Here is a 24,709-nt window from a genome sequence, read left to right on the forward strand (position 1 = left end):
GCGAGACGTCACCAGTGGAGTCCCGCAGGGTTCAGTCCATGGACCCGTACTGTATCTTATATATGTAAATCATCTTCCAGATAGTATAGAATCATCCCTCTCATTGTTTGCTGATGATGCAAAAATTATGAGGAGGATTAAGACAGAGGAAGATAGTATGAGGCTACAAGATGACCTAGACAGACTGAATGAATGGTCCAACAAATGGCTGCTAAAATTCAACCCGAGTAAATGTAACGAAATGAAACTAGGCATTGGAAACAGGAGGCCAGACACAGGATACAGAATGGGAGATGAAGCCCTTCATGAAACGGACAGAGAGAAAGATCTAGGAGTTGATATCACACCAAACCTGTATAAGCCCCCATCAAGAGAATAACATCTGCGGCGTATGCGAGGCTGGCTAACATCATAACTGCCTTCAGGAACCTGTGTAAGGAGTCATTCAGAACCTTGCATATCACATATGTAAGAGTTAGTTAGTTTAGTTCATTTATTATGCACCCCATACCCATCTTGTGGGCGGTAGTGGAAAGGGTTACAGAGGCACATAATGGGCTCAGGGACTGAACCCCACAATTCATTTAGCTAAGTAAGTTACAATCTTGATCCTGGAGTATGCGGCCCCAGCATGGAGCCGTACCTTGCCAATCAGAAGGCGAAGCTTGAAAAGGTTCAGAGACTAGACTAGTCCCAGAACTAAGAGGCATGAGTTACGAAGAAAGGCTGCGGGAAATGCACCTCAAGACACTGGAAGACAGAAGAGTAAGGGGAGACATGATCACTACCTACAAATTTCTCAGAGGAATTGACAGGGTAGATAAGGATAAACTTTTTAACACGAGGGATATGCGTACAAGGGGACACAGGTGGAAACTGAGTACCCACATGAGCCACAGGGACGTTTGAAAGAACTTTCAGTGTCAGAGTAGTTAACAGATGGAATGCATTAGGCAGTGATGTGGTGGAGGCTGACTCCATACACAGTTTCAAATGTAGATATGATAGAGCCCAGTAGGCTCAGGAATCTGTACACCAGTTGAGAGGCGAGACCAAAGAGCCAGAGTTCAACCCTCGCAAATACAACTAGGTAAGTGCAACTAGGTGAGTATACAGGTCCTCGCGGCCGAGCGGTCTAGGCACCTGGGAGTTTGACAGCTGCTTAGGGGCTGCATCCTGGGGATGTGTGCGTGTATAAGATAAAAATATATAAAGCAGATGTGATAGCGGAAAACTGGGCGGGAGTCAGTAATCTAGACCGTCGGTGCAAGAGGGGATAGGGAAGGGGGAAACTATCAGGGGAAAGGGCCAAGCCATTATGACTATATAGCACTAGGAAGGGATGAGGATAAGGATTAGGGATGGGACGGCGGGAATGGAGGGAAGGAATGGTGCTCAACCACTTGGTGGACGGTCGGGGGATTGAACGCCGACCTGCGTGAAGCGAGACCGTCGCTTTACCGTCCAGCTCAAGTCAAACAGTAAGTCAATAAACACACGGAAAGCACGTAATGACTTAAGGACCTGTCACATGAGCAAAAACAGCACGATAACATCACTGCTGCTATCTGTTAGTGAATTATCTAACACTGTATCTTATCTTATCTCGTACACCCAGACGCCGGAGGGCATATCATTCGTAGTGTTCAGGTGTGTATAATGTGGCTGTTGTGACGGTCTTCAGGTGTGTACAATGCTGATGTTGTGACGGTCTCCAGGTGTGTACAACGCTGCTGTTGTGACGGTCTCCAGGTGTGTACAACGCTGCTGTTGTCATGGTGTTCAGGTGTGTACATGCAACATCCCCGCTCCCACTTGTGGCGTGCTTGGCTACTAAAGTTTAACTCAGGAAAGTGTAAAGTAATGAAATTTGGTGAAGGAGAAGGCTGGACAGGAGGCTGAACACAAGGTACCATCTGGGAGGTGAAATCCTGCAAGAGACAAATAGAGAGAAAGACCTCGGTGTTGATATCACACCGAACCTGACCACAGAGGCCCACATCAAAAGGATATCATCAGCGGCATATGCTAGGCTGGCCAACATAAGAACTGCCTTTTGAAACTTGTGTAAGGAATCGTTCAGGACATTGTATACCACTTAAGTCAGACCAATCTTGGAGTATACAGCTCCAGCCTGGAGTCCATACCTAGTTAAACACTTGACAAAGTTAAAGATTCAGAGGTACGCCACCAGACTAGTCCCAGAACTGAGAGGTATGAGCTACGAGGAAAGTGCTACGGGAGCTAAACCTCACGTCGCTGGAAGACAAAAGAATAAGGGGAGACATGATAACTACCTCCAAATTTCTCAGGGCGGACAAAGACAAGCTATTTAGCATGGGTGGAACACGAACATAGGGACACAGGTGAAAACTTAGTACCGAAATGAACCACAGTTACATATGAATTTTTTCAGTGTCAGAGTAGTTAACAGATGGAATGCATTAGGCAGTGATGTGGTGGAGGCAGAATCCATACACAGTTTCAAATGTAGATATGATAGAGCCCAGTAGGCTCAGGAACCTGTACACCAGTTGATTGACAGTTGAGAGGGGGGACTAAAGAGCCAGAGCTCAACTCCCACAAGCACAACTAGGTGAGTACACACACACACACACGCGGAGGAAGGTAGTATGAGGCTACAAGATGACCTAGACAGACTGAATGAATGGTCCAACAAATTGACTACTAAAGTTTAACCCGAGTAAATGTAAGGTAATGAAACTGGGCAGTGGAAACAGGAGGCCAGGCACAGGATACAGAATAGGAGATGAAGTACTTCATGAAACGGCCAGAGAGAAAGATCTAGGAGTTGATATCACACCAAACCTATCTCCTGAAGCCCATATCAAGAGAATAACATCTGCGGCGTATGCGAGGCTGGCTAACATCAGAACAGCCTTCAGGAACCTGTGTAAAGAATCATTCAGAACCTTGTATACCACATATGTAAGACCAATCCTGGAGTATGCGGCCCCAGCATGGAGCCAGTACCTTGTCAAGCACAAGGCGAAGCTTGAAAAAGTTCAGAGGTATGCCACTAGGCTAGTCCCAGAACTAAGAGACATAAGTTACGAGGACAGGCTGCGTGAAATGCACCTCACGACACTGGAAGACAGAAGAGTAAGGGGAGACATGATCACTATCTACAAAATTCTCAGAGGAATTGACAGGGTAGACAAGGATAAACTATTTAACACTAGTGGTACGCGAACAAGGGGACACAGATGGAAACTAAGTACCCAAATGAGCCACAGGGACGTTAGAAAGATTTTTTTCAGTGTCAAAGTAGTTAACAGATGGAATGCATTAGGCAGTGATGTGGTGAAGGCTGACTCCATACACATTTCCAACGGAGATATGATAGAGCCCAGTAGGCTCAGGAATCTGTACACCAGTTGATTGACAGTTGAGAGGCGGGACCAAAGAGCCAGAGCTCAACCCCCGCATGCAAAAATAGATGTAAGGTACCACACACACACACACACACACACACACACACACACACACACACACACACACACACACACACACACACACACACACACACACACACACACACACACACACACACACACACACACACACACACACACACACACACACACACACACACACACACACACACACACACACACACACACACACACACACACACACACACACACACACACACACACACACACACACACACACACACACACACACACACACACACACACACACACACACACACACACACACACACACACACACACACACACACACACACACACACACACACACACACACACACACACACACACACACACACACACACACACACACACACACACACACACACACACACACACACACACACACACACACACACACACACACACACACACACACACACACACACACACACACACACACACACACACACACACACACACACACACACACACACACACACACACACACACACACACACACACACACACACACACACACACACACACACACACACACACACACACACACACACACACACACACGAGGAAGAAACAAATGGGCAAAGTTTCTTTCACCCTAAGTGCCCCTGTTACCTAGCAGTAAATAGGTACCTGGGAGTTAGTCACCTGTCACGGGCTGCTTCCTGGTGTGTGTGTGTGTGTGGTGTGGAAAAAAAAAAAAGTAGTTAGTAAACAGTTGATTGACAGTTGAGAGGCGGGCCGAAAGAGCAAAGCTCAACCCCCGCAAAAACACAACTAGTAAACACACACACACACACACACACAAGTAATCATGAAGATTTAAATTAATAATTTGTTCTCTTTTTTTTCAAGAGCTAAATACAGAAGCCTGCAAGAGACCATTACCAGATATCAGTAGAACCTACAAGATACTGATAGGCTGGTATGGAGTACCAAGACTCGTAGGAAGTGTCAAGGCGAAAGAGAATAATGGAGCATGCAGAAATAACGATTGGGCAGAGGCAGGGAAGTGAGAAAGCGGAGATAATGACTGAACAGCTGGAAGAGACCTCGACACCAGGGACGAGTGAACAACAGCAGGAGAACGAGGGAGCAGAGACGATGGACGACCAGCTGGACGTGGAAAAGGGAGACCAAGAGGAAGTCGATCAAATACAGCACCTGGAGAAGCGAGACCAAGAGGCAGTCGACCAAGTACAGCAGCTGAAGAAGCGACACCAAGAAGCAGTCGACCTAATACAACAGCTGAAGAAGCGAGACCAAGAGGCAGTCGACCAAATACAACAGCTGAAGAAGCGAGACCAAGAAGCAGTCGACCAAATACAACAGCTGAAGAAGCGAGACCAAGAAGCAGCCGACCAAATACAGCAGCTAAAGAAGCGAGACCAAGAAGCAGTCGACCAAATACAACAGCTGAAGAAGCGACACCAAGAAGCAGCCGACCAAATACAGCAGCTAAAGAAGCGAGACCAAGAAGCAGTCGACCAAATACAGCAGCTGAAGAAGCGACACCAAGAAGCAGTCGACCAAATACAACAGCTGAAGAAGCGAGACCAAGAAGCAGCCGACCAAATACAGCAGCTAAAGAAGCGAGACCAAGAAGCAGTCGACCAAATACAGCAGCTGAAAAAGCGACACCAAGAAGCAGTCGACCAAATACAGCAGCTGAAGAAGCGACACCAAGAAGCAGTCGACCAAATACAGCAGCTGAAGAAGCGACACCAAGAAGCAGTCGACCTAATACAGCAGCTGAAGAAGCGACACCAAGAAGCAGCCGACCAAATACAGCAGCTAAAGAAGCGACACCAAGAAGCAGTCGACCTAATACAACAGCTGAAGAAGCGAGACCAAGAAGCAGTCGACCAAATACAGCAGCTAAAGAAGCGAGACCAAGAAGCAGTCGACCTAATACAGCAGCTAAAGAAGCGACACCAAGAAGCAGTCGACCAAATACAGCAGCTGAAGAAGCGAGACCAAGAAGCAGTCGACCAAATACAACAGCTGAAGAAGCGAGACCAAGAAGCAGTCGACCAAATACAACAGCTGAAGAAGCGAGACCAAGAAGCAGCCGACCAAATACAGCAGCTAAAGAAGCGAGACCAAGAAGCAGTCGACCTAATACAGCAGCTAAAGAAGCGAGACCAAGAAGCAGTCGACCAAATACAGCAGCTGAAGAAGGAACAAGTAAGTTGGTCTTTACCTGCATTGCATAATTAAATTAACAGTAGAAGCGAAGAGTATATAGTGGACTCTGTTGATACCTAGGTATGAAAATGGAGCCCCATCAGGAAAGGGAAGGGAAGGGATCATTAGGTTAAAATGAAGCGATATATGTAATTAGCATTAATATGATATATTATTGTATATCGAACTGAGTATGTTTGATATACACCAATTTAATAGTTTTGTTTTTAGCATGATTGTGTTTTTGTTGTATTATAAACTCAAGCCTAATGAAGCCTACTTGGGTATGTGTGTGTGTTTTATTAAACATGACAGAAAAGGTCCGATACATAATTCTAATGTTCTATTTCACTTGGCATCTAAATTTAAAAAAAAAAATCCACTCCTAAATGGACTTAAAATGGGCCTAAAAGGTGTCGCAAAAATACTTGTTTCACTAAAATAATCCTTAGCATCGTCAGAGGGGAAAGTATTATATAAATTTTTCTTGCTGACCCACTTGCTAATTAGCCTCACCCCCAACCCAGCTCCTGAGAGCAGTGAGAGAGGGGTCAGCTGCCGTGGTGAAGAGGCTGCTGGAGTCTGGAGTTGATGTCGAGACTGTTACTTCTTGGGATGACACTGGTGAGCATATATATGGGTATTTATGCAAGGTCTTAAACGGTCAAAGGGTCTCATACGGGGTCATAAGGTGTTAAGGGCGTCTCATGCAGTCATAAAGATTTAAGGAAGCCTCATACAGGGTCATAAGGTGTTAAGGGCGTCTCATGCAGTCATAAAGATTTAAGGAAGCCTCATACAGGGTCATAAGGTGTTAAGGGCGTCTCATGCAGAGTCATAAAGATTTAAGGAAGCCTCATACAGGGTCATAAGGTGTTAAGTGCGTCTCATGCAGTCATAAAGATTTAAGGAAGCCTCATACAGGGTCATAAGGTGTTAAGGGCGTCTCATGCAGTCATAAAGATTTAAGGAAGCCTCATACAGGGTCATAAGGTGTTAAGGGCGTCTCATGCAGAGTCATAAAGATTTAAGGAAGCCTCATACAGGGTCATAAGGTGTTAAGTGCGTCTCATGCAGTCATAAAGATTTAAGGGAGGCTCATACAGGGTCATAAGGTATTAAGGGCGTCTCATGCAGTCATAAAGATTTAAGGAAGCCTCATACAGGGTCATTAGGTGTTAAGGGTGCATATCATTCTAAATCGTTATAAATTAAAAGTTGTTCAATTTGCTTATAAATTTTTTTATGAAATGGTTATAGAAAGGGCTGCAACTGGTCCAAGTTTCACCATCACACCCTAAACAGAAAAGGAGAAAAAAAATACACAACGTATTATGCAACGAATGTTCAACATTCTTAAATAATCTCAGGGAACACATGTGTCAACTAAAATGTCTACTATGTGCTGTAGAAGAACAAACTCTTGTAATAATTGTAATATGTATGTGCAATATATTTATATTTAAGATTTTTTTTTCCCCTTTTTTTTTTCTTTTTTTTTTTTTTGGCCAATATTTTTTTCTCGTTTGTTATCAAGGGATTTGCATGAAACTTGCACACCTTGCTCAATGGATGCCTATCTGCAAGGGTGCCAATTATGAACGAAATCTGTCGAAGTCAAGCTCAGCTACTGGTGGCCGAACTTGGATCTTTATTTTACTCTGGAAAGTAATTTACACCTTCAAATTACTTCAGAGCTTTCATTTATTAATCAATTTACATGCATATTACACCTTATATGTAGCGTTTGTGCTTCTACAGAATCTAGTAGACATTTTAGTCCAAAGTCTATTTGTTGATTTTATAAAAATTTATAAATATCATATATTGCATATTTTTTTAGAAGGGTAACTTTGAAAAATTATATTATTGCACTAAACACTTTTTTGATAAAACTGATCACTAGAATCCTTTATTATGTGCTTAATTTAATATCTGAGTGTTATAGAAATGATTTTAGTTGACACATGTGTTCCCTGAAACTATTTGAAAATTCGTTGCATAATTCGTTGTTTATTTTTTTTCTTCTTTTCTGTTTAGGGTGTCATGATGAAACTTGGACCAGCTGCAGCCCTTTCTATAACCATTTCATAAACAAATTTATAAGCAAATTGAACCACTTTTAATTTTACATTGATATGCCCCCTTAAGGGCGTCTCATGCAGTCATAAAGATTTAAGGAAGCCTCATACAGGGTCATAAGGTATTAAGGGCGTCTCATGCAGTCATAAAGATTTAAGGAAGCCTCATACAGGGTCATAAGGTGTTAAGGGCGTCTCATGCAAAGTCATAAAGATTTAAGGAAGCCTCATACAGGGACATAAGGTGTTAAGGGCGTCTCATGCAAAGTCATAAAGATTTAAGGAAGCCTCATACAGGGTCATAAGGTGTTAAGGGCGTCTCATGCAGTCATAAAGATTTAAGGAAGCCTCATACAGGGTCATAAGGTGTTAAGGGCGTCTCATGCAGTCAAAGATTTAAGGAAGCCTCATACAAGGACATCAGGCGTTGAGGGCGTCTCATGCAGTCAAAGATTTAAGGAAGCCTCATACAGGGACATCAGGCGTTAAGGGAGTTTCATAAAGAGTCATACAGTGTTAAGAGAGTTTTATACAGATTGATAAAGTGAAAGTTTTATTAGAATCTCACAAGGAGCCTTAAATAGTTAAAAAAAAGTCTCATACAAGGTCACAGAACCAGAGCAATCCACCTATCGCAGTCCCAGTTAATTGTGTCTGAAAATTAGACACCCAGACCACACATCTATAAATATAATAATTATAATGTTTATTGGGAAAGGGACTATCAGGAGAAAGCGCCAAGCCATTACGACTATATAGCACTTGGAAGAGGGTAAGGATAAGGATTTGGGGATGGGACGGGGGGAAGGGAAAGGAATGGTGCCCAAGTACTTGGATGGTCGGGGATTGAACGCCGACATGCATGAAGCGAGACCGTCGCTCTACCGTCCAGCCCAAGCGGATGGGTTATTCATTGTGAAGAATGTGTGTATAAAGAACATAATAATAAGTACAATTGTAGGGACATGAATAACATACTAATGATGTGTTTCGAGAAAAACTTAAAAAAAAGGTGTGAATTATTTATAAAAAAAAGGTATTAAATTATTTTTAATATTATTAGAAAAAGGTATTAAATTATTTAAAGGTGTGAAGTGGTAAACACTTAATACTAAAAAAAAAGCTAACGAAAAATAACATACGAGTACAATGCAAAAGTGATACAGTACTAAATGATGACTGGTATATAAGCTATTACAGTATGGCATCTGCAGTTCTAGCAACAGTACAGTAGTTTATTTACATTAATAACAGACTAGAATACTGAGGTGTAATTTAGAGAAGCAACTTTAACATAACATAACATAGTGAGTCATCACGAATCGTCCTCAACACCTCCTTTAAGTTCATATGTGTGTCTTGGGGTGTCTAATCCATCTAAACTACTGAAGCCAATGCGGAAAAAAATCAGTGCTTTGATTTTAATAATAGGTCACATTCTTAACGGATTGATCGAGTTCCCCTTAAGCAATCATTTATAAAAGACAAAACACTGCTAACGTATTGTGTTCAGCAGGTTACCGAGCCTTGCACCTGGCCGCTGTAGGAGGTCACGACGAAGTCACCCGGGTGCTGCTGCAGGCTGGAGCCGACGTCACCGCCAGGGATCACTACGGTCAGTCACACACTTCACTTTCTGGGCCTTCCCAACCCGTCCTCCTACAGCGGGTTGGGAAGGCCGAGTATACGTCAAAATGCATGTCGCACTTTGACCTAATACTCGACATATGGCCAAAAAATTGTCGTGCTAGAAAATGGTAGCGGTGAAAATTGTCTTCAACTTCCCTCGACAGTGAAGAAAAACATAAGAAATATGGAGAAGATTCGTGCTAGAATTATTAATGTTACCCTTTCGATCATATTCAACAACATATTGTTACAAGAAAGGACAAAATATACATGAACAAATCCACAAGGGACTGCCCTTGTGACATTTTTTATAAATATCCACGGCCCAATAGTTGGTCATACTATTGTACTATATATATTATTAAAGCTATTGATATTATGCTTAATTTAATTTCTCAATTAGTTTCTCCTCGTTCGTGCAGGGGATGAGGCTATCCACACAGCCAGCCGGAGCGGCCACGCACCAGTGGTCAACCAATTGCTCACCCATAACAAAGATCAGCTCTACGACCTCGACCATGATGGTGATTAGCTTGATGGGGGGTAGAAATAGCCTAAGCTACTCTATCCCTTTGAGATGTATTTATTGCTTATCTCAATAAACATACTTGAACTTGAACTTGATTAGCTTGAGCCGAATCCCGGACTGATATTTCAACCGACCCGATTAAATAATTCAAAGAGGCTGCAGATAATGTCAGACGATTATCTGATCGTAAATCAAAAGATCCTGAGATCATTGGTCAGGATACAGTCATAATATCGTATCCGACAGGACAGAACACATCTTGTTATGTTCTGTACCATCAGTGTACTTCAGTACCATCTCATGTTCAGCCCATCTTCTTCAAATAATAATACAGCAGCTATATATATTTAGTCTAAACATACAAAAATTGATTTTTTGCTTTACTTTTCTACCACGGGCGTGGCCACACATTGTCAGTGCTATCTAGCTCATACACATTTTGTTCTATTCAAGGGGTTAGAGATGTCATATAATGTAGTGAGTGACCCCCCCAAATCAAGCTTAGGTTTTGTATTTTTTAATTCGCCCAAATGACATACTAAAAAAAATGGAAACGTAAAGAAACATACTAAAGAATCTAACCTAAGCAAACTTAGGCCTAATATACACTCTCTGAAGCCTAATGTAGTACATATGTGCTATACTAGGCCTAGGAATGTTTAAGTTTAGTTTTCGTATATCTTTTCTTGCCCTCTACAAAATTTAAGTACAAAGGGGAATTTGTTGGTACATTGTTTGTGGCAACAGTCCATTTTTGCACGTGCGACCAAGTAGTTGCTATTAGTACAATCATTTTATGAAGATGGACTCTTTGTATTGGAGACTTCTGTAACTCCCTAACAGCAGAATGAGTTATTTATTCTTTGTAACTTAGCCGAGGGATGGGATGACACTATATAAAGAAGCCAGCAGCATTAGGTGCACACCATTTGGTCACCACTTGGTCCGGGAGACATCTCCCGTCACGCAGGGTGCAGTTGCGCCTCCACAGATCTCCAGTATCATCTTTTGATACTGGTAATGGCTCAAAAGGGCCACCACTTACGGGCTATTCATGCCCGTGCCACCTCTTGGGTGGCTTAATCTTCATTAATCAATTAGGTGCATGAGATGTTAACACCAGCAGCAGCTTGAGACGTCAACAGCATCATCAAGATACCAGTATAGTTTGATCTAGCCACAACACTAAATCCGATTAGGATAATTGTTGCTGTGTAACTAGGGTTTCTATATAAATTCAAAGCACTTTATGTACATTGCTTTAAAATCCATACAAAAATACCGTTATCATTTAATAGCTCTATCTAGCGTATCATAATTTCTCTCTCTTGAAGAAATATACTTGTATTAGTTGCAATATATGTCTTGTCACCAACACCAGGCCGGACAGCCGCGCACCTGGCAACAGCAGGAGGTCACGTGGCGGTACTCGAAGTCCTTCAGCGTTACGGCAATATCCTTGATGTGAGGGATCAAGACGGCCGTTCTCTTCTCGAGTACTCTGAGGCCAACGACCAAGTGCGTGTCACAGAGTGGCTGTTAGTACAAGGTGTGCAATGGCCTCCCTTAACCAGCTGGAGTTTCCACATCTTCCAAGCAAGCTATCCTAGGCTGGCCTGGTTGTTCAAGGTACTATCAAAGTGTTCACAATTGTTTCCTAATTTGTAAAACAATATATTGTAAGGCTTCACTGCGTCATGTCTGGTTAGACTGCATTAAGTTAGGTTAAGTTCGGGCCTTCTCTTGGCGAGGCAGTGGGAGGAATGGTGGCTGTATTTAACTTGGGTGTTTTATCGGGTTATGGCTGAAATATGAATATCAGACATTCTGTTAATTTTCCAAGCATCAGTGAATAATGTTGCATATTATTATAAGCAAAAATAATGTATTTGAATTTTGATTTTTAATTTAATTTAAAATATGTTATAGGGTTAGCCGGCAGCTAGTGCCGAAAATCATCATAGGGGTCTGAATGTGATCCCGGCACACTGTTCCCTTTTGAAATCTGATGGGCCCTGATCAGCCTATGTTCACCCCGTACCTCAGACCATTCCCTCTGCCAATTTGAGCGAGGCTAGCCCCAAACGCCTGGCTTCCAAAGTTGATCAGACAGACATTTCCTCTCATAGGTCTTAGTATATACAGGCTGCCAGTCTCTGGCTAAACGAATTAGGGTTAACGTCATATGTCTCAGCAAGTGCGTGCATGCTCTCACATATATGTAACAGTATTTGATGTTAATGCAGGTACTGACGTGGTTTGTCAAGACTTCCTTGAGATGGTTGAGTATGAGTCCACCGCTTGACCCCAAACTGAAAATACAGGCAAGTGTGTGCAGGTTTTAGGCCTTTGTGTGTGTACTCGCATAATTGTGCTTGCGGGGGTTGAGCTTTGGCTCTTTGGTCGCGCCTCTCAACTGTCAATCAACTGATGTACAGATTCCTGAGCCTACTGGGCTCTATCATTCTACATTTGAAACTGTGTATGGAGTCAGCCTCCACCACATCACTGCCTAGTGCATTCCATTTACTAACTACTCTGACACTTAAAAAGTTCTTTCTAACATCTCTGTGGTTCATCTGGGTACTAAGTTTCCACCTGTATCCTCTTGTTCGTGTTCCACCCGTGCTGAAGAGTTTGTCTTTGTCCACTCTCTCAATTCCCCTGAGAATTTTGTAGGTGGTTATCATGTCTCCCCTTACTCTTCTGTTTTCCAGGGCCGAAAGGTTCAGCTTCTTTAGCCTTTCCTCTCAGTTCCGGGACGAGTCTAGTGGCATACCGCTGAATCTTCTCTAACTTTGTCTTGTGTTTAATTAGGTATGGACTCCAGGCTGGAGCTGCATATTCCAGGATTGGTCTGACATAAGTGGGATACAGGGTCCTGAACGATTCCTTACACAAGTTTCTAAAGGCAGTTCTTATGTTGGCCAGTCTAGCATATGCCGCTGATGATATCCTTTTGATGTGGGCCTCTGGGGACAGGTTCGGTCTGATATCAACCCCCCAAATCTCTCTCTCTCTATTTGACTCTTGCAGGATTTCACCTCCCAGATGGTACCTTGTGCTCAGCCTCCTGCTCCCTTCGCCTAATTTCATTACCTTACACTTTCCTGAGTTGAACTTTAGAAGCCATTTTCTAGACCATTCCTCCAGTTTGTCCAGGTCATCCTGTAGTCTCTGTCTATCTTCATCCGTCTTGATTCTTCTCATAATTTTTGCATCATCAGCAAACATTGAGAGGAACAAGTCTATACCCTCCGGAAGATCGTTTACATACCTTGAGGTTGCCTTGAGGTGCTTCCGGGGCTTAACGTCCCTACGGCCCGGTCGTCGACCAGGCCTCCTGGTTGCTGGACTGATCAACCAGGCTGTTTGACGCGGCTGCTCGGAGCCTGACGTATGAAAGAACAAGATATTTACATAGAAACTAGATGGGTCCAAGTACTGAGCCCTGTGGGACTCCGCTGGTGACATCTCGCCACTCTGATGTCTCCCTCCTCACCCTTACTCGCTGTTTCCTGTTGCTTAAGTATACTTCCTTATCCACTGGAGCACCTTCCTTTTTACTCCTACCTGTTGCTCCAACTTTTTTAACAGCCTTTTATGGGGTACTGTGTCAAAGGCTTTCTGGCAGTCCAGGAAAATGCAGTCGGCCCACCCTTCTCTTTCCTTTCTAATTTTTGTTGCCTGGTCATAGAATTCTATTAAACCTGTGAGGCATGATTTACCATCTCTGAACCCATGTTGGTGGTGTGTTACAAAGTTATTTCCCTCCAGATGCTCTACGAGCCTTTTCCTCACGATCTTCTCCATCACCTTGCATGGTATACAAGTTAGGGAAACTGGCCTGTAGTTCAGTGCCGCTTGCCTGTCACCCTTCTTGTATATTGGGACTACGTTAGCTGTCTTCCAACTGTGTGTGTTGTGTGTGTGTGTGTGTGTGTGTGTGTGTGTGTGTGTGTGTGTGTGTGTGTGTGTGTGTGTGTGTGTGTGTGTGTGTGCACGCTTGCTTGATTGGGTTGAACTCTGGCTCTTTGGGCCCGCCTCTCAACTGTTAATCAACTTATTTTTCACACACACACACACACACACACACACACACACACACACACACACACACACACACACACACACACACACACACACACAGGAAGCAGCCCATAGCAACTGTAACTCCCATCCCAGGTGTGTGTTCTTGTGTGCGTGGGCATGAGTATGTGTGTGTATTTACTATTTATGTCTGCAGGATCGAGCAGTTAGCTCTTGCACCCCACCTTTTAACTGGCAGTTGTTTAATGTACCGACTCCCGACCTTTTTCTATCATATCTACTACATATGTTTACATCTTTCTCGAACACACACACACACACACGAAGGTGAGAAGATGGTGGAGGCGAAAACCGCCAGTAATTTCAAAGCGTTATATGACAAAAAGTACTAGGAAGATGGGACACCACGAGCGTAGCTCTCATTCTGTAACTACACTTAGGTAATTACACACACACACACACACACACACACACACACACACACACACACACACACACACACACACACACACACACACACACACTCTTCAAGATGTAGCCCGTAGTAGTTTAATGTTTCTACAATGTTTGAGAAAAAAAGCCACATTAAGGCATGAATGCTCTGTCACGGATGGCTCCAGCCACACATATTGAACCTAATTTTAATTAACGTAATCTAACATGAAGCAACGCATATACATATACAAGTATATCTCAATTAAATGAGCTCGCGGCCAGGCTCCAGAATGAGTTGAAGCAAAGATATCAGTACATTTCTTTTAAATATGACAGCAGTTTGAATACTAATCTAGAAGCCCTTATGTTGTTATGAAAGAGAATACTTAGCGGTTTGTTGATTTGAAATCCTCGCAGGTGATGCGAACGCCGAGACCCATACAGCAGCCTCTGCAGCAGAAGCCGCAGACGGAACAGCGGAAGCTGCAAACGGAACAGCAGAAGCCGCAAACGGAACAGCAGAAGCCGCAGACGGAGGTGGAACGGCAGAAGCCGCAGACGGAGGTGGAACAGCAGGATCCGCAGACGGAGGTGGAACAGCAGGATCCGCAGACAGAAATGGAACAGCAGGATCCGCAGACGGAGGTGGAACAGCAAAAGCCGCAGACGGAGGTGGAACAGGGAACATCAAGGCTGCAACAGCAGACGGAGCAGCAGAAGCCGCAGACGGAGCAGCAAAAGCACGGGGAGAAGCGAAAGAGTCAGGAGAAAAGTCGCAGATCGAAGCGGACGGTCTCAGCAGTGAAGGTAATGTTTGAAAGAAGGTTTAGGTTGGAGTAGACTATTTGGAGATAAAGCTCTACGTTGTTGTTGTTTTAGATTTAGCTACTCAGAATGAAGTGTCCATGTAGCACGGGCTATGGTGAGCCCGTAATTAAAGCTCTACCTGTAAAGGCCTAATTATAGCAAGGTGAAGGTGGGGCGAGGTCAGGAAGGTTAAGGTGAAGTCATACACGTGTGGCTGAAAAAGCATTATGAGCAAAAAGTTAAAGAGTTAAAAGCAACTCTTTATATTATTTTCATTATTAATTTAGCAAGACGAGTAACAGTTATCAATTTTCTACTAATCTGAAAAGTTCTATGTATTACAATGCTGTTTTCGTCTGTGATGATGAGTTCAACAAACCCGATGTTCGCCAGGGACTGGTTGGCTCATGGGTTAAGATGGGGGCGTGCGTGAGAGAGACAGACAGAGAAGTCGAGCACATTTTATCAATATGGTAGGCAGGCATAACAATAAGAATAATACACAAGAGAGTAATCACATTAGTGTGATGCATCAGCGTAAAAATCCGTAGGAGCCGTGATGAGGGCTCGAATCTATGCGCTGGGTGTTCTCAGACACACGCTAGTCTAGAGTGTGTGTCTGGGAACACCAAGCTCATAGGTTAGAACCTTCATTACGGCTCCTACAGATTTTGTCAATAATAATATTTTATTTACACAAATGTACACATGAAACATGAACAGGGGAAGATATCTATGTAAGACAATGTACTTGTCTTACATAGGTAAGACAAGTACATTGCATAACACCAATAATATGCATGAGCGTTTCGGGCATACAACTGCCATGATGACGGTACTGTTGCTGTTAAGGTGAACCACTATCAATAACCCCGTCTCTCATTATGGTGATTCTAAACAGTGCTGTCAGCACTTTGTGCTTCCTACAACCATATGTTTTATTGTTTTCTCAATACGAACACGAGGGAGTGAACACTTGGCGACGCTCACTTTCCCTGGCGCCCGTCATCCTACATGTGGTAAATGTTGTCACTTCTGCAGGAGGACCTCCGACCTCATGGTTCCCCCACTAAACTTTTGCAAGAGGACCACTACCCCAATGGGCTCCCTAACATTGGTAACACCTGTTATATGAACGCCGTCCTCCAGTGCCTCTACCACACGCAGCCTCTAACACAACACTTCTGGTGAGTCTTGCTTCTGCCTCGCTCATGCACTTATTATTGACGCTTGCAGACTCGCTTGCGCTCTCTCTCTCTCTAACAGAGAACATATAAACCTTGATGAAATATTAATGTAATATATGTACTGTATAATATATGTAATATATGTACCTGCAATATCCCCCACCTACTTATTAGCTACGAGCACTTCCTCCAGCTTAGTAACTACCAGTACTTTCTCCACCTACTTAGTAGACCCGGTACTTCCTCCGCCATACACCCGGTGATCTGTTGCATAAATTTATCTTTCCCCATTCAGTGCGGAGAGCGGAAAGCAAGGCAAAGTGTCAAGTGTGTACCAGGCTCTCGTCCGAGCCCTCGACTCCGGCACGGGCCTTCAAGATGCAGTCCAACGTCTCAAGGTCAGTTTCAGAGCGCTACTTGTGCTTTTCTGTTCCCATTCTCTACCTTTATCGTGGGTGGTCAGCTGAGAGGGGAGATTGATCCAATTATTGCCAATGAGAGCTGCGGTCATTGTTGTACACCTTAATAATTCATTTTGTCGGGGATAGACATTCTGTGTGTATATATATATAAATATGACAGTGTCAGACCACGGAGGAAGAATTGAAACAGGAATTTCCTCAAGTACTTTCGTATATTAATAAATCTTCAGAAGGAACGAAGATCTTCATTCCTTCTGAGATGTATCAATATACGAAAGTACTTAAGGAAATTCCTGTTTCAGTTCTTCCTACATGACCTGACACCATCACATTTTTCATCACTTGTTAATTTTCGTGATTTACACACATATATAAATATACACGTTAGGTTTATATCGAGCCCCCCCCCCCAGGATCGAACTTGGAACTTAGCTCCTGGGCTCCGCTTTCGTCTAACATGTTGGGAGCGAGATATGAGGGTATTAAACTTCGGCAATGACTGCAACTTTATGCAACCGCCAATAATTGGTGTATCTCAGATGGAGAGCGTCACATGGCACTAATCTCCCAACGATCATATAGGCGCCGGGTCTATATAGTTAGCAGTGATATAGTATATAACAGTATATAGTATAGTCTGGTTCGTTCTCGACTCACGATCGAGAATTCCGCGTTCGAATCCCGGGCGGGATTGAAATGGATGGGTGGGCGCATTTCTTATCAACTAATGCCTCTGTTCACCTGGCAGTGAGTAGGTACTCAGTAGTTAATCAGCTTGTTGTGGGGGTTGCATCCTGGGCGGGGTTTGTAATTCGACCTTTGGGGGGGGGGAGTGACCTTGTATACCGATATGTGATATGCTGTGTTCCAAGGAAAACTAATAGGGTAAGGCTTAACACGAGCTATGTATAAGTCTATTTCTATACCCACCTGTGTAAAAATATAAAAATAAAATACCCACCATATATTTTTATTAAACTTCAAAGCCTTTCCACACTGAAGCTCAACCTTATTGGCTTGCTGGGCTTGAGACTGCTAAGCCAGCATACATGATAAGTTTAAGATGCATGGTGACAATTATGATACTGTAGGAAAGTATATAACAACTGAATTATGTCCTTGGCTTTCTACATATTGTAGAAAGTATTGTATTCTACATAAAAAAGGAATTAAAGAATTAGATATCAAAGTGTGTACACATTTGTTTGAGATACCTCTCAAACGGCCTTGAGCGGCCTTGGGCCGCTCCAAGTAACAGCCTGGTGGACCAAACTCTCACAAGTCGAGCCTGGCCTCGGGCCGGGCTTGGGGAGTAGAAGAACTCCCGAAACCCCATCAAGCAGGTATCAAACAGGTACCTAGTAGGGACGCTAAGAATTCGATCTATTTTTCTTTCTTTACCTGGTGTCATTTTTTTTATCTTTTCTTAACTATTTTGAGCTTCCTTTTATTATGTTTCTCATACTTCAGAAAATAGTGGGCAGCCAGGATGAGATCTTCTTGGACTGCGAACAGAAAGAAGCTCATGACTTCCTCTCAATGATGCTTCACTGGTTGTACGAGGAACTGCCCCATGTGAGTCAACAACCTGACCAAGATGATGACTTGACCAAGGTTAGCGAGGGTGTGACCAGGGTTGGACAAGGCAACACTAGGAACTGACCAATATAAGATGTGAATGCTGTTTTTCAGTTCATCACACTGGTGTTATTCTTTTCTGGAAGGAGCCTTTTATTGGCTTTCAGAAGCCATCTTGCCGACATGGCTCCCTACCACTGCTCGGCTTCAGTCGCTGGAGTCTTGTTTGGCCTACCGGGAAAAAAAAGAAGTGGAACCTGCCCCTCACTTCACAAAGGTACACGGAGCAAGGGACTATTATCGTCACCCCTCACCGGTAAAACATCCAAGAAGTCAGCGAAGATTTACAGACAATTGCAAAATTCATATGAAGCCAAGCATTGAAACAGCCAAACGACTCTACAAATTATTCAATCCAAAATTTTTTTTCGCTCAAAACTAGCTTCAACTTGTTAGTACCAATGGCTACCAACATACGACCTGGAGCTCCCAGCTAACAGCCGGCTTCAAGGTTAGTTTTGTCGCTGATAGTTACTCAGCTATAGTAGTGTGCTCCCTGGCTCGCCAACACTTGCAGTGAGTGACACTATTTCCCATATAAGTGTAGACCATCCTTCGGACTTTGTCCTTCGGGAGCTATTTGCTTATGTATTGTTCTTTTCTTTTAGTAGTCAGCCCGTCCTCATAAACAAAGGCCAAAGTCCATTCCATGCACCCGGCAAATCCTTTCTTTATGAATTGTAATCCACACTTCCGTGGAAGTGTTGATGACAATTTATGTGACGTGGGTGTGGATCACTAATTTATCTGAGCTTTAATAGTAGTCAGGGAAAGTCGAAAATTCCAGTTTGACAGCAGGATGCTGCTTCTGGAAACTTTCCTTATTAAGATTACTCAATAGCTCAGTCGATAGGGCTTTGGCCTTGTACAGGTGCTCTGTTTATGAATGAAAAACAGTTTACACATTACTGTACTCACAACTGATGACGTTTGACCACTTCTTGAACAAGTGCTTCGTTGCCGACCTCTGTTTGAATAGCAACCATTAAGTGCTTTACGGCATACTCATACTGCACTTCAAATGCAAATAGTCAGCAACCTAAACATGCAGTGCAACATATGCCTAACTGCACATAGAACTTTAATATAAATTTAAAATATATAACTTATATATGAGAATAAACATTTTTAATACATAGTACAGTATGTTAAAATTGATTAGTGCATCTTGGAAGGATGGCCACTGCTTTAACGAGCCTGGCCTAAGGAGAGGTTGCAGTTTCGACGCTTAATTTTCCATGAACCAAGCAGTTACCAGTAAAGCTTCACCGACATCCAGGATGCTTTCCTGGTGAGGGGTGACAGTAATGATGAGGGTAGCAGGTTCTTGCTCTGGTCTCTGGGCTCCTGTGACTGATGTGACCAAGTAATGGGGAGAGCCATCCCAGTGAGTAAAGCTTCAGGGAGCCATCAAGGGGCTCTACAGAAAGAGGCATTTTAGTACATTCAACGCTGGGTTTTATGAAGGACAGGAATGTGAGGCTGGTTAGATGGAGGATAATGTTTAGAGGTGTGACATGGTAAGAGATTAGAGAGTGGGGGGTAAGATGACTAATATTGGGAGGTGTGATGAGGGTGGGAGGTCCAGAGGGGGAGATAATATTGGGAAAACTGGATTAGAAGTAAAGTTCGGGGGAGTTATGGGGTGGGAGGTAGGACGAGGAAAATGTTGGGAGGTGTTATGGGATAGGAGGTGGGACAAGGGGGGGTGTGAAAGTGGTTAGTTAAGGAAGGGGTATAGAAGGCAAAGTTGCTTTTCTCCTTGATAACTAATATTTTGCAGGCACCCAAGAGAAGGAAGACAGGAGTGGAACTGTTCTATGGGGAGCATAAATCCACCATCACTTGCAAGAGAATTGGCAAAGTCCTAAATACTGTCCTGGAACCTTTCTCTAATCTCACACTACCTGTCAACAAGAAAGGCTGGTGTAGCTTACAGGTGAGTGAATGACCAAACTTGTGTAGCTTAAAGGCGAGTGAATGACCAGACGGTGGCGTAAAGGCGAGTGAATGACCAGACTGTGGCGTAAAGGCGAGTGAATGACCAGACTGTGGCGTAAAGGCGAGTGAATGACCAGACTGTGGCATAATGGCAAGTGAATGACCAGACTGGTGAAATAAACTGCAATGGTCCCTACTCATAAGGCACATACACCTGTCCTTTCTAGCACTTGGGGCATGCCACACCTTGCCTGCTAATGCCAGCTTCCTACAGGACCTCCTGGACCACTACTACAGGCAGCGGGACATAGAGTGGTGGTGCGAGAATTGTGGGGAGGAACACATGTGCCAGCAGCAGACCACCACCCAACATCTTCCTGACCTGCTCATTGTCCATCTTAGCAGGTAACACCACCAGGTCACACGTAACTGACCTGCTCGTCGTCCACATTAGCAGGTACACCAGCAGGTCACACGTGTGCAACCTGCTCGTCATCCACCTTAGCAGGTACACCAGCAGGTCACGCGTGTGCAACCTGCTCGTCATCCACCTTAGCAGGTACACCAGCAGGTCACACGTGTGCAACCTGCTCGTCGTCCACCTTAGCAGGTCACACATTGTTGTTGACATGTCAACAAATTCCTAGGAGAAATTTACAATTTAATAATTTAAAACGCTACACAAAGTTGCAATATGGTCACACACTTGCAGCAGGTCAAATGCAATATGGATTATATTTCTTAAATTTGTGTACACTATTTTTTCAGCTTTATAACAATTTGTAATAGTTTTAGAGTGAAAGCAAAATATTTTTCACAACGTTTCACAGTTTATTTATATTAGCACTAAGGCAGGGTCTCGTTTGGTGGCTGATAGGGGCACTGCTAACACATCTGTTGTATCCTTACTATCAGCAGGTGGCAATCCTTTGTTTAGAGTTTATTTCATAACACACTGTAGCGAGTATATTATGCTAAATAAAGATAACTGATGAGTAAAACGACATAGTTTCGATTTTGTTTTTCTTTCAATGTATAATACTGACCATCGACGCCAATTATTGCTCTGCCATACATTCCAAGGAACAATTGGTAGAATGGTCATCACCCTAGATTAACGCTCCAAGGGTGCTGAGTTTTTGGTTCGTATATTGGCCATAATCCGATCACACACACACACACACATGAGGTCACAACATTATATTTAAGCTGTATCAACGTAATAACACTGATACCACAAAATATCATTGCTATAGAGTACAACATTATGATGTTACTACGTTACAACATTACTACTACGTTACCTTGAGGTTACCTTGAATTGGGATCGGGGCTTAGCTTCCCCGTGGCCCGGTCCTCGACCAGGCCTCCAGTCGGTTTACGTTGCAGTCATGTCCTTGCGTGTGCTGAAATCCTGGCCTAGCATCCCATAGGTTTTGAGTGCCTTACATTGTGCTGAATACGTCCTCCTGCATTATCACAACATAAAACCAGTAGTAAATTTCCTAAATTTTATTTGTTGGTAAATACATTTATATCTTGGTTATTATAGCAATTATCATATAAATCTAATAAGTGGATAAACATGTACTAATTAATTTAACTAATTAACCATCAAATCTTAAAGTACATTAATTAACAATTTAAATTATTGCTATTAAATTATGTTAAATTATCTGTAGACTGATGAGCAGATAATTTTCAGTGTAAACTTAAATAAGCCCACCTTTAAAAATTTGTAGGTAAAATTAATTTGCACGTTAAATCACCAGGTACCAGAAGAATAACCTTCAAGGTGGGAAATCAAAACTGACCTTTCCATCAGAGGACCTCGATCTGACTGGCTTCACTAACGGGAAAGAAGAGTGAGTGTTTATATATTTTGTTATTACCTAAGTGTAGTTACAGGATGAGAGCTACACTCGTGGTGTCCCGTCTTCCTAGCATTCTTTGTCATATATAACACTTTGGGACTACTGACAGTTTTGGTCTCCACCACCTTCATACACTTGTTCCAACCACCTACCACTTTGCTTGTAAAAGAAATGTCGTGTACACCAATAAATAAATACACATACCCATGCAAGTGCATTCACTCTTAATTGCATTTGGAAAACAAGAGGTACTTTTTCCGTTTTCCAGGTCACCAAAACCCCTGCGCATGAATATCATTTCTAGGCAAATTAGCAAATCCACTATGAATGCAGTATATTTCCAAACGTCATGGGTATGAGGGTAGATCACTGGCTGGCTGGACTCTACTGCAGACGACCTGGGAAACACAAGCCTTGGAACGGAAAATCAAGGGTACCGTATCAACATACAAATCATTCACTGAGGTAGAACCGGTGGCACGAATGTACTGTATTGGCAGAGAGCCACCACCGAATACGGCATATGATGCACCCCAGCCTAACCAAAACTCGATAACCATGGGATTCTTCAGCAAGCCTGCCAACTCAATCTTCACCTGAAAAGGAGACGGCTGCAGATGAACATAATGCCCACCAGGCTCAAACGAACAAAAAACATACATCTAGAGAAGAACATGAAGTTCCCAACCCTACAACTAGTGGCAAACACTAATAGGAAAAAAAGAGCCTTAGAAAAAGAATCCCAGACTGAAATGGGCACCGTAAACCTTGAAGGAGGAGGAAAGGTGAGAACACAGTCCAAGGATGAAAGGGGTTAAGGCGGTGCATGAGCAAGCCGGAGGTGAAACAATGCACAGGACAACTTCTGAAATAGTCCCAAGGAAGTATCTCTGGTAGAGCAAAGCTGCCAGAGGAAGGAAAAAGACATACTGACCCTACAAGAGGCCCAGCTAAATCTGAACCTGGGACAGAAGCAACTGGGACTCCAGCCAGTTGATCAAGAACTCTAATCTAGTGAGCTAGGAAAGAACGAGATTCCTGGCTACCAGACCCAGAACCACCCAAACGTAGCATTAACCTCTAACAAACTAACACATTTCTATTTTCAGGAGTCACCAGTACGAGCTGTATGGTGTGTGTGTTCACCAAGGGACGATGACTTATGGCCACTACTCTGCCTTCTGCAGAAGATGGGACTCAACCACATGGTTCCATTTCAACGATCTGTCCGTCAGGGTCATTGGCAAGAAACAGGTCCTCCAGCAACATAATGCCCACATCCTCTTCTATAAAACCCAAGGGGTAAAATACTCTTATGGGGAACCCAGTAAATGATAGTCTCTTAATACAAGGTACAGTGAAGGATAACTTTAATTAGGGCCAAGTGAAGAATGATCTTCTACCTAGGACCCAGTAAAAATATTCTCCACAGGAGACAATAGGGACAACTTTCTCCATAGGAGCCAGTATGGATAACCTCCACAGGAGCCAGTTGGGACAAGAACCTACCCTCTGCTCCAAGATTCGATAAAAAAAAAAAGGTGTTTCACATTTGCATTAAAGACTTGTCCACACGACCTATTCAGATCTCTTACATGACCTACTAAGCTACACCATCTCACACTATCCACTAACACAATAATCTCCTACAGAGCTCATCAAGTACAGTACCTCCTACAAAATCAGGCACACACACATACCTCTATAGAACTCAGGACAGCCCCACCTACAAACTACATGCCACTCCTAACCACGTGAATCAGGACAGCTTCTTGTTACGAGCCAGTAGTCCGCCTCGACACACTAGACATTGTTGTAGTCCAGTGGTCCACCTCAACTTATTAGACCCTACTGTGGGTACATGGTCCACCTTGATACACTGGGGTCCCTGTTGTAATCCAGTGGTCCATGTCAATCCACACACCAACACTGTGGTTTCTTCTCACTTTTACGATACTCAATAAGTAACTTAATCTAGTGCAATAAGGTATCCTCGGTTGTGAATATTATTACAGCATAATGATTGTCAATATTGTTGTTGCTATAATTTCTGCTTTAATATTATTGTTTATATTACATGAATACAAACTATTATAGATTTTATATATAAACAAGATTTGTATCCAAAATACAGTACATATTTAACATAAACATTCCCACAAATGTTCCTTCTGATAAACTTTTTATTAATAAAATAACAAAACATCCTGCGGTTTTTGTTTATGCAAAATTCATTGTCAAACAATACATTATGGTTAAATGCTTTTTTCATCACAAGTGTAAACAATACTGGAAAAGAAAGCATTTATCAAAAAGAGAGCATGAAGACCATTTGACTATTTAGCAATAGTGTCGCAGAATACTTAAAAAATTCTAACATTATGGAAGCCAATACGTGAGCAAGAAACAAACGCTCAATGTAATATAACGTCAATTTCTGAGGGAAAGACCAT

General features: G+C 43.0%; 1 protein-coding gene across 10 annotated transcripts; it reads left to right on the forward strand.

The window, feature by feature from the left end:
- The first annotated feature begins 1,624 nt into the window (after positions 1–1,624).
- On the forward strand, positions 1,625–24,464 carry LOC123775103 (putative mediator of RNA polymerase II transcription subunit 26). 10 transcript variants are annotated; one of them, XM_069319254.1, is made up of 16 exons: positions 1,631–1,684; positions 1,719–1,752; positions 4,332–5,663; positions 6,191–6,287; positions 9,258–9,359; positions 9,796–9,897; positions 11,284–11,531; positions 12,149–12,226; positions 14,805–15,194; positions 16,236–16,381; positions 16,677–16,779; positions 18,274–18,417; positions 20,225–20,380; positions 20,657–20,787; positions 22,155–22,247; positions 23,366–24,464. In XM_069319254.1, the coding sequence occupies exons 3-16, from the start codon at positions 4,449–4,451 to the stop codon at positions 23,589–23,591; spliced, it is 3,231 nt and encodes a 1,076-aa protein (XP_069175355.1). In that variant the 5' UTR covers positions 1,631–1,684; positions 1,719–1,752; positions 4,332–4,448; the 3' UTR covers positions 23,592–24,464. The 10 variants fall into 10 exon arrangements, with proteins under 10 accessions (XP_045625923.2, XP_045625930.2, XP_045625929.2 ...); XM_045769967.2 differs by having other exon boundaries at positions 1,625–1,752; XM_045769974.2 differs by having other exon boundaries at positions 1,625–1,752; positions 18,274–18,378.
- Positions 24,465–24,709: the final 245 nt, after the last annotated feature.

Source organism: Procambarus clarkii, chromosome 92, assembly GCF_040958095.1.
Source record: "Procambarus clarkii isolate CNS0578487 chromosome 92, FALCON_Pclarkii_2.0, whole genome shotgun sequence".
NCBI classification, from domain to species: Eukaryota; Metazoa; Arthropoda; class Malacostraca; order Decapoda; family Cambaridae; genus Procambarus; species Procambarus clarkii.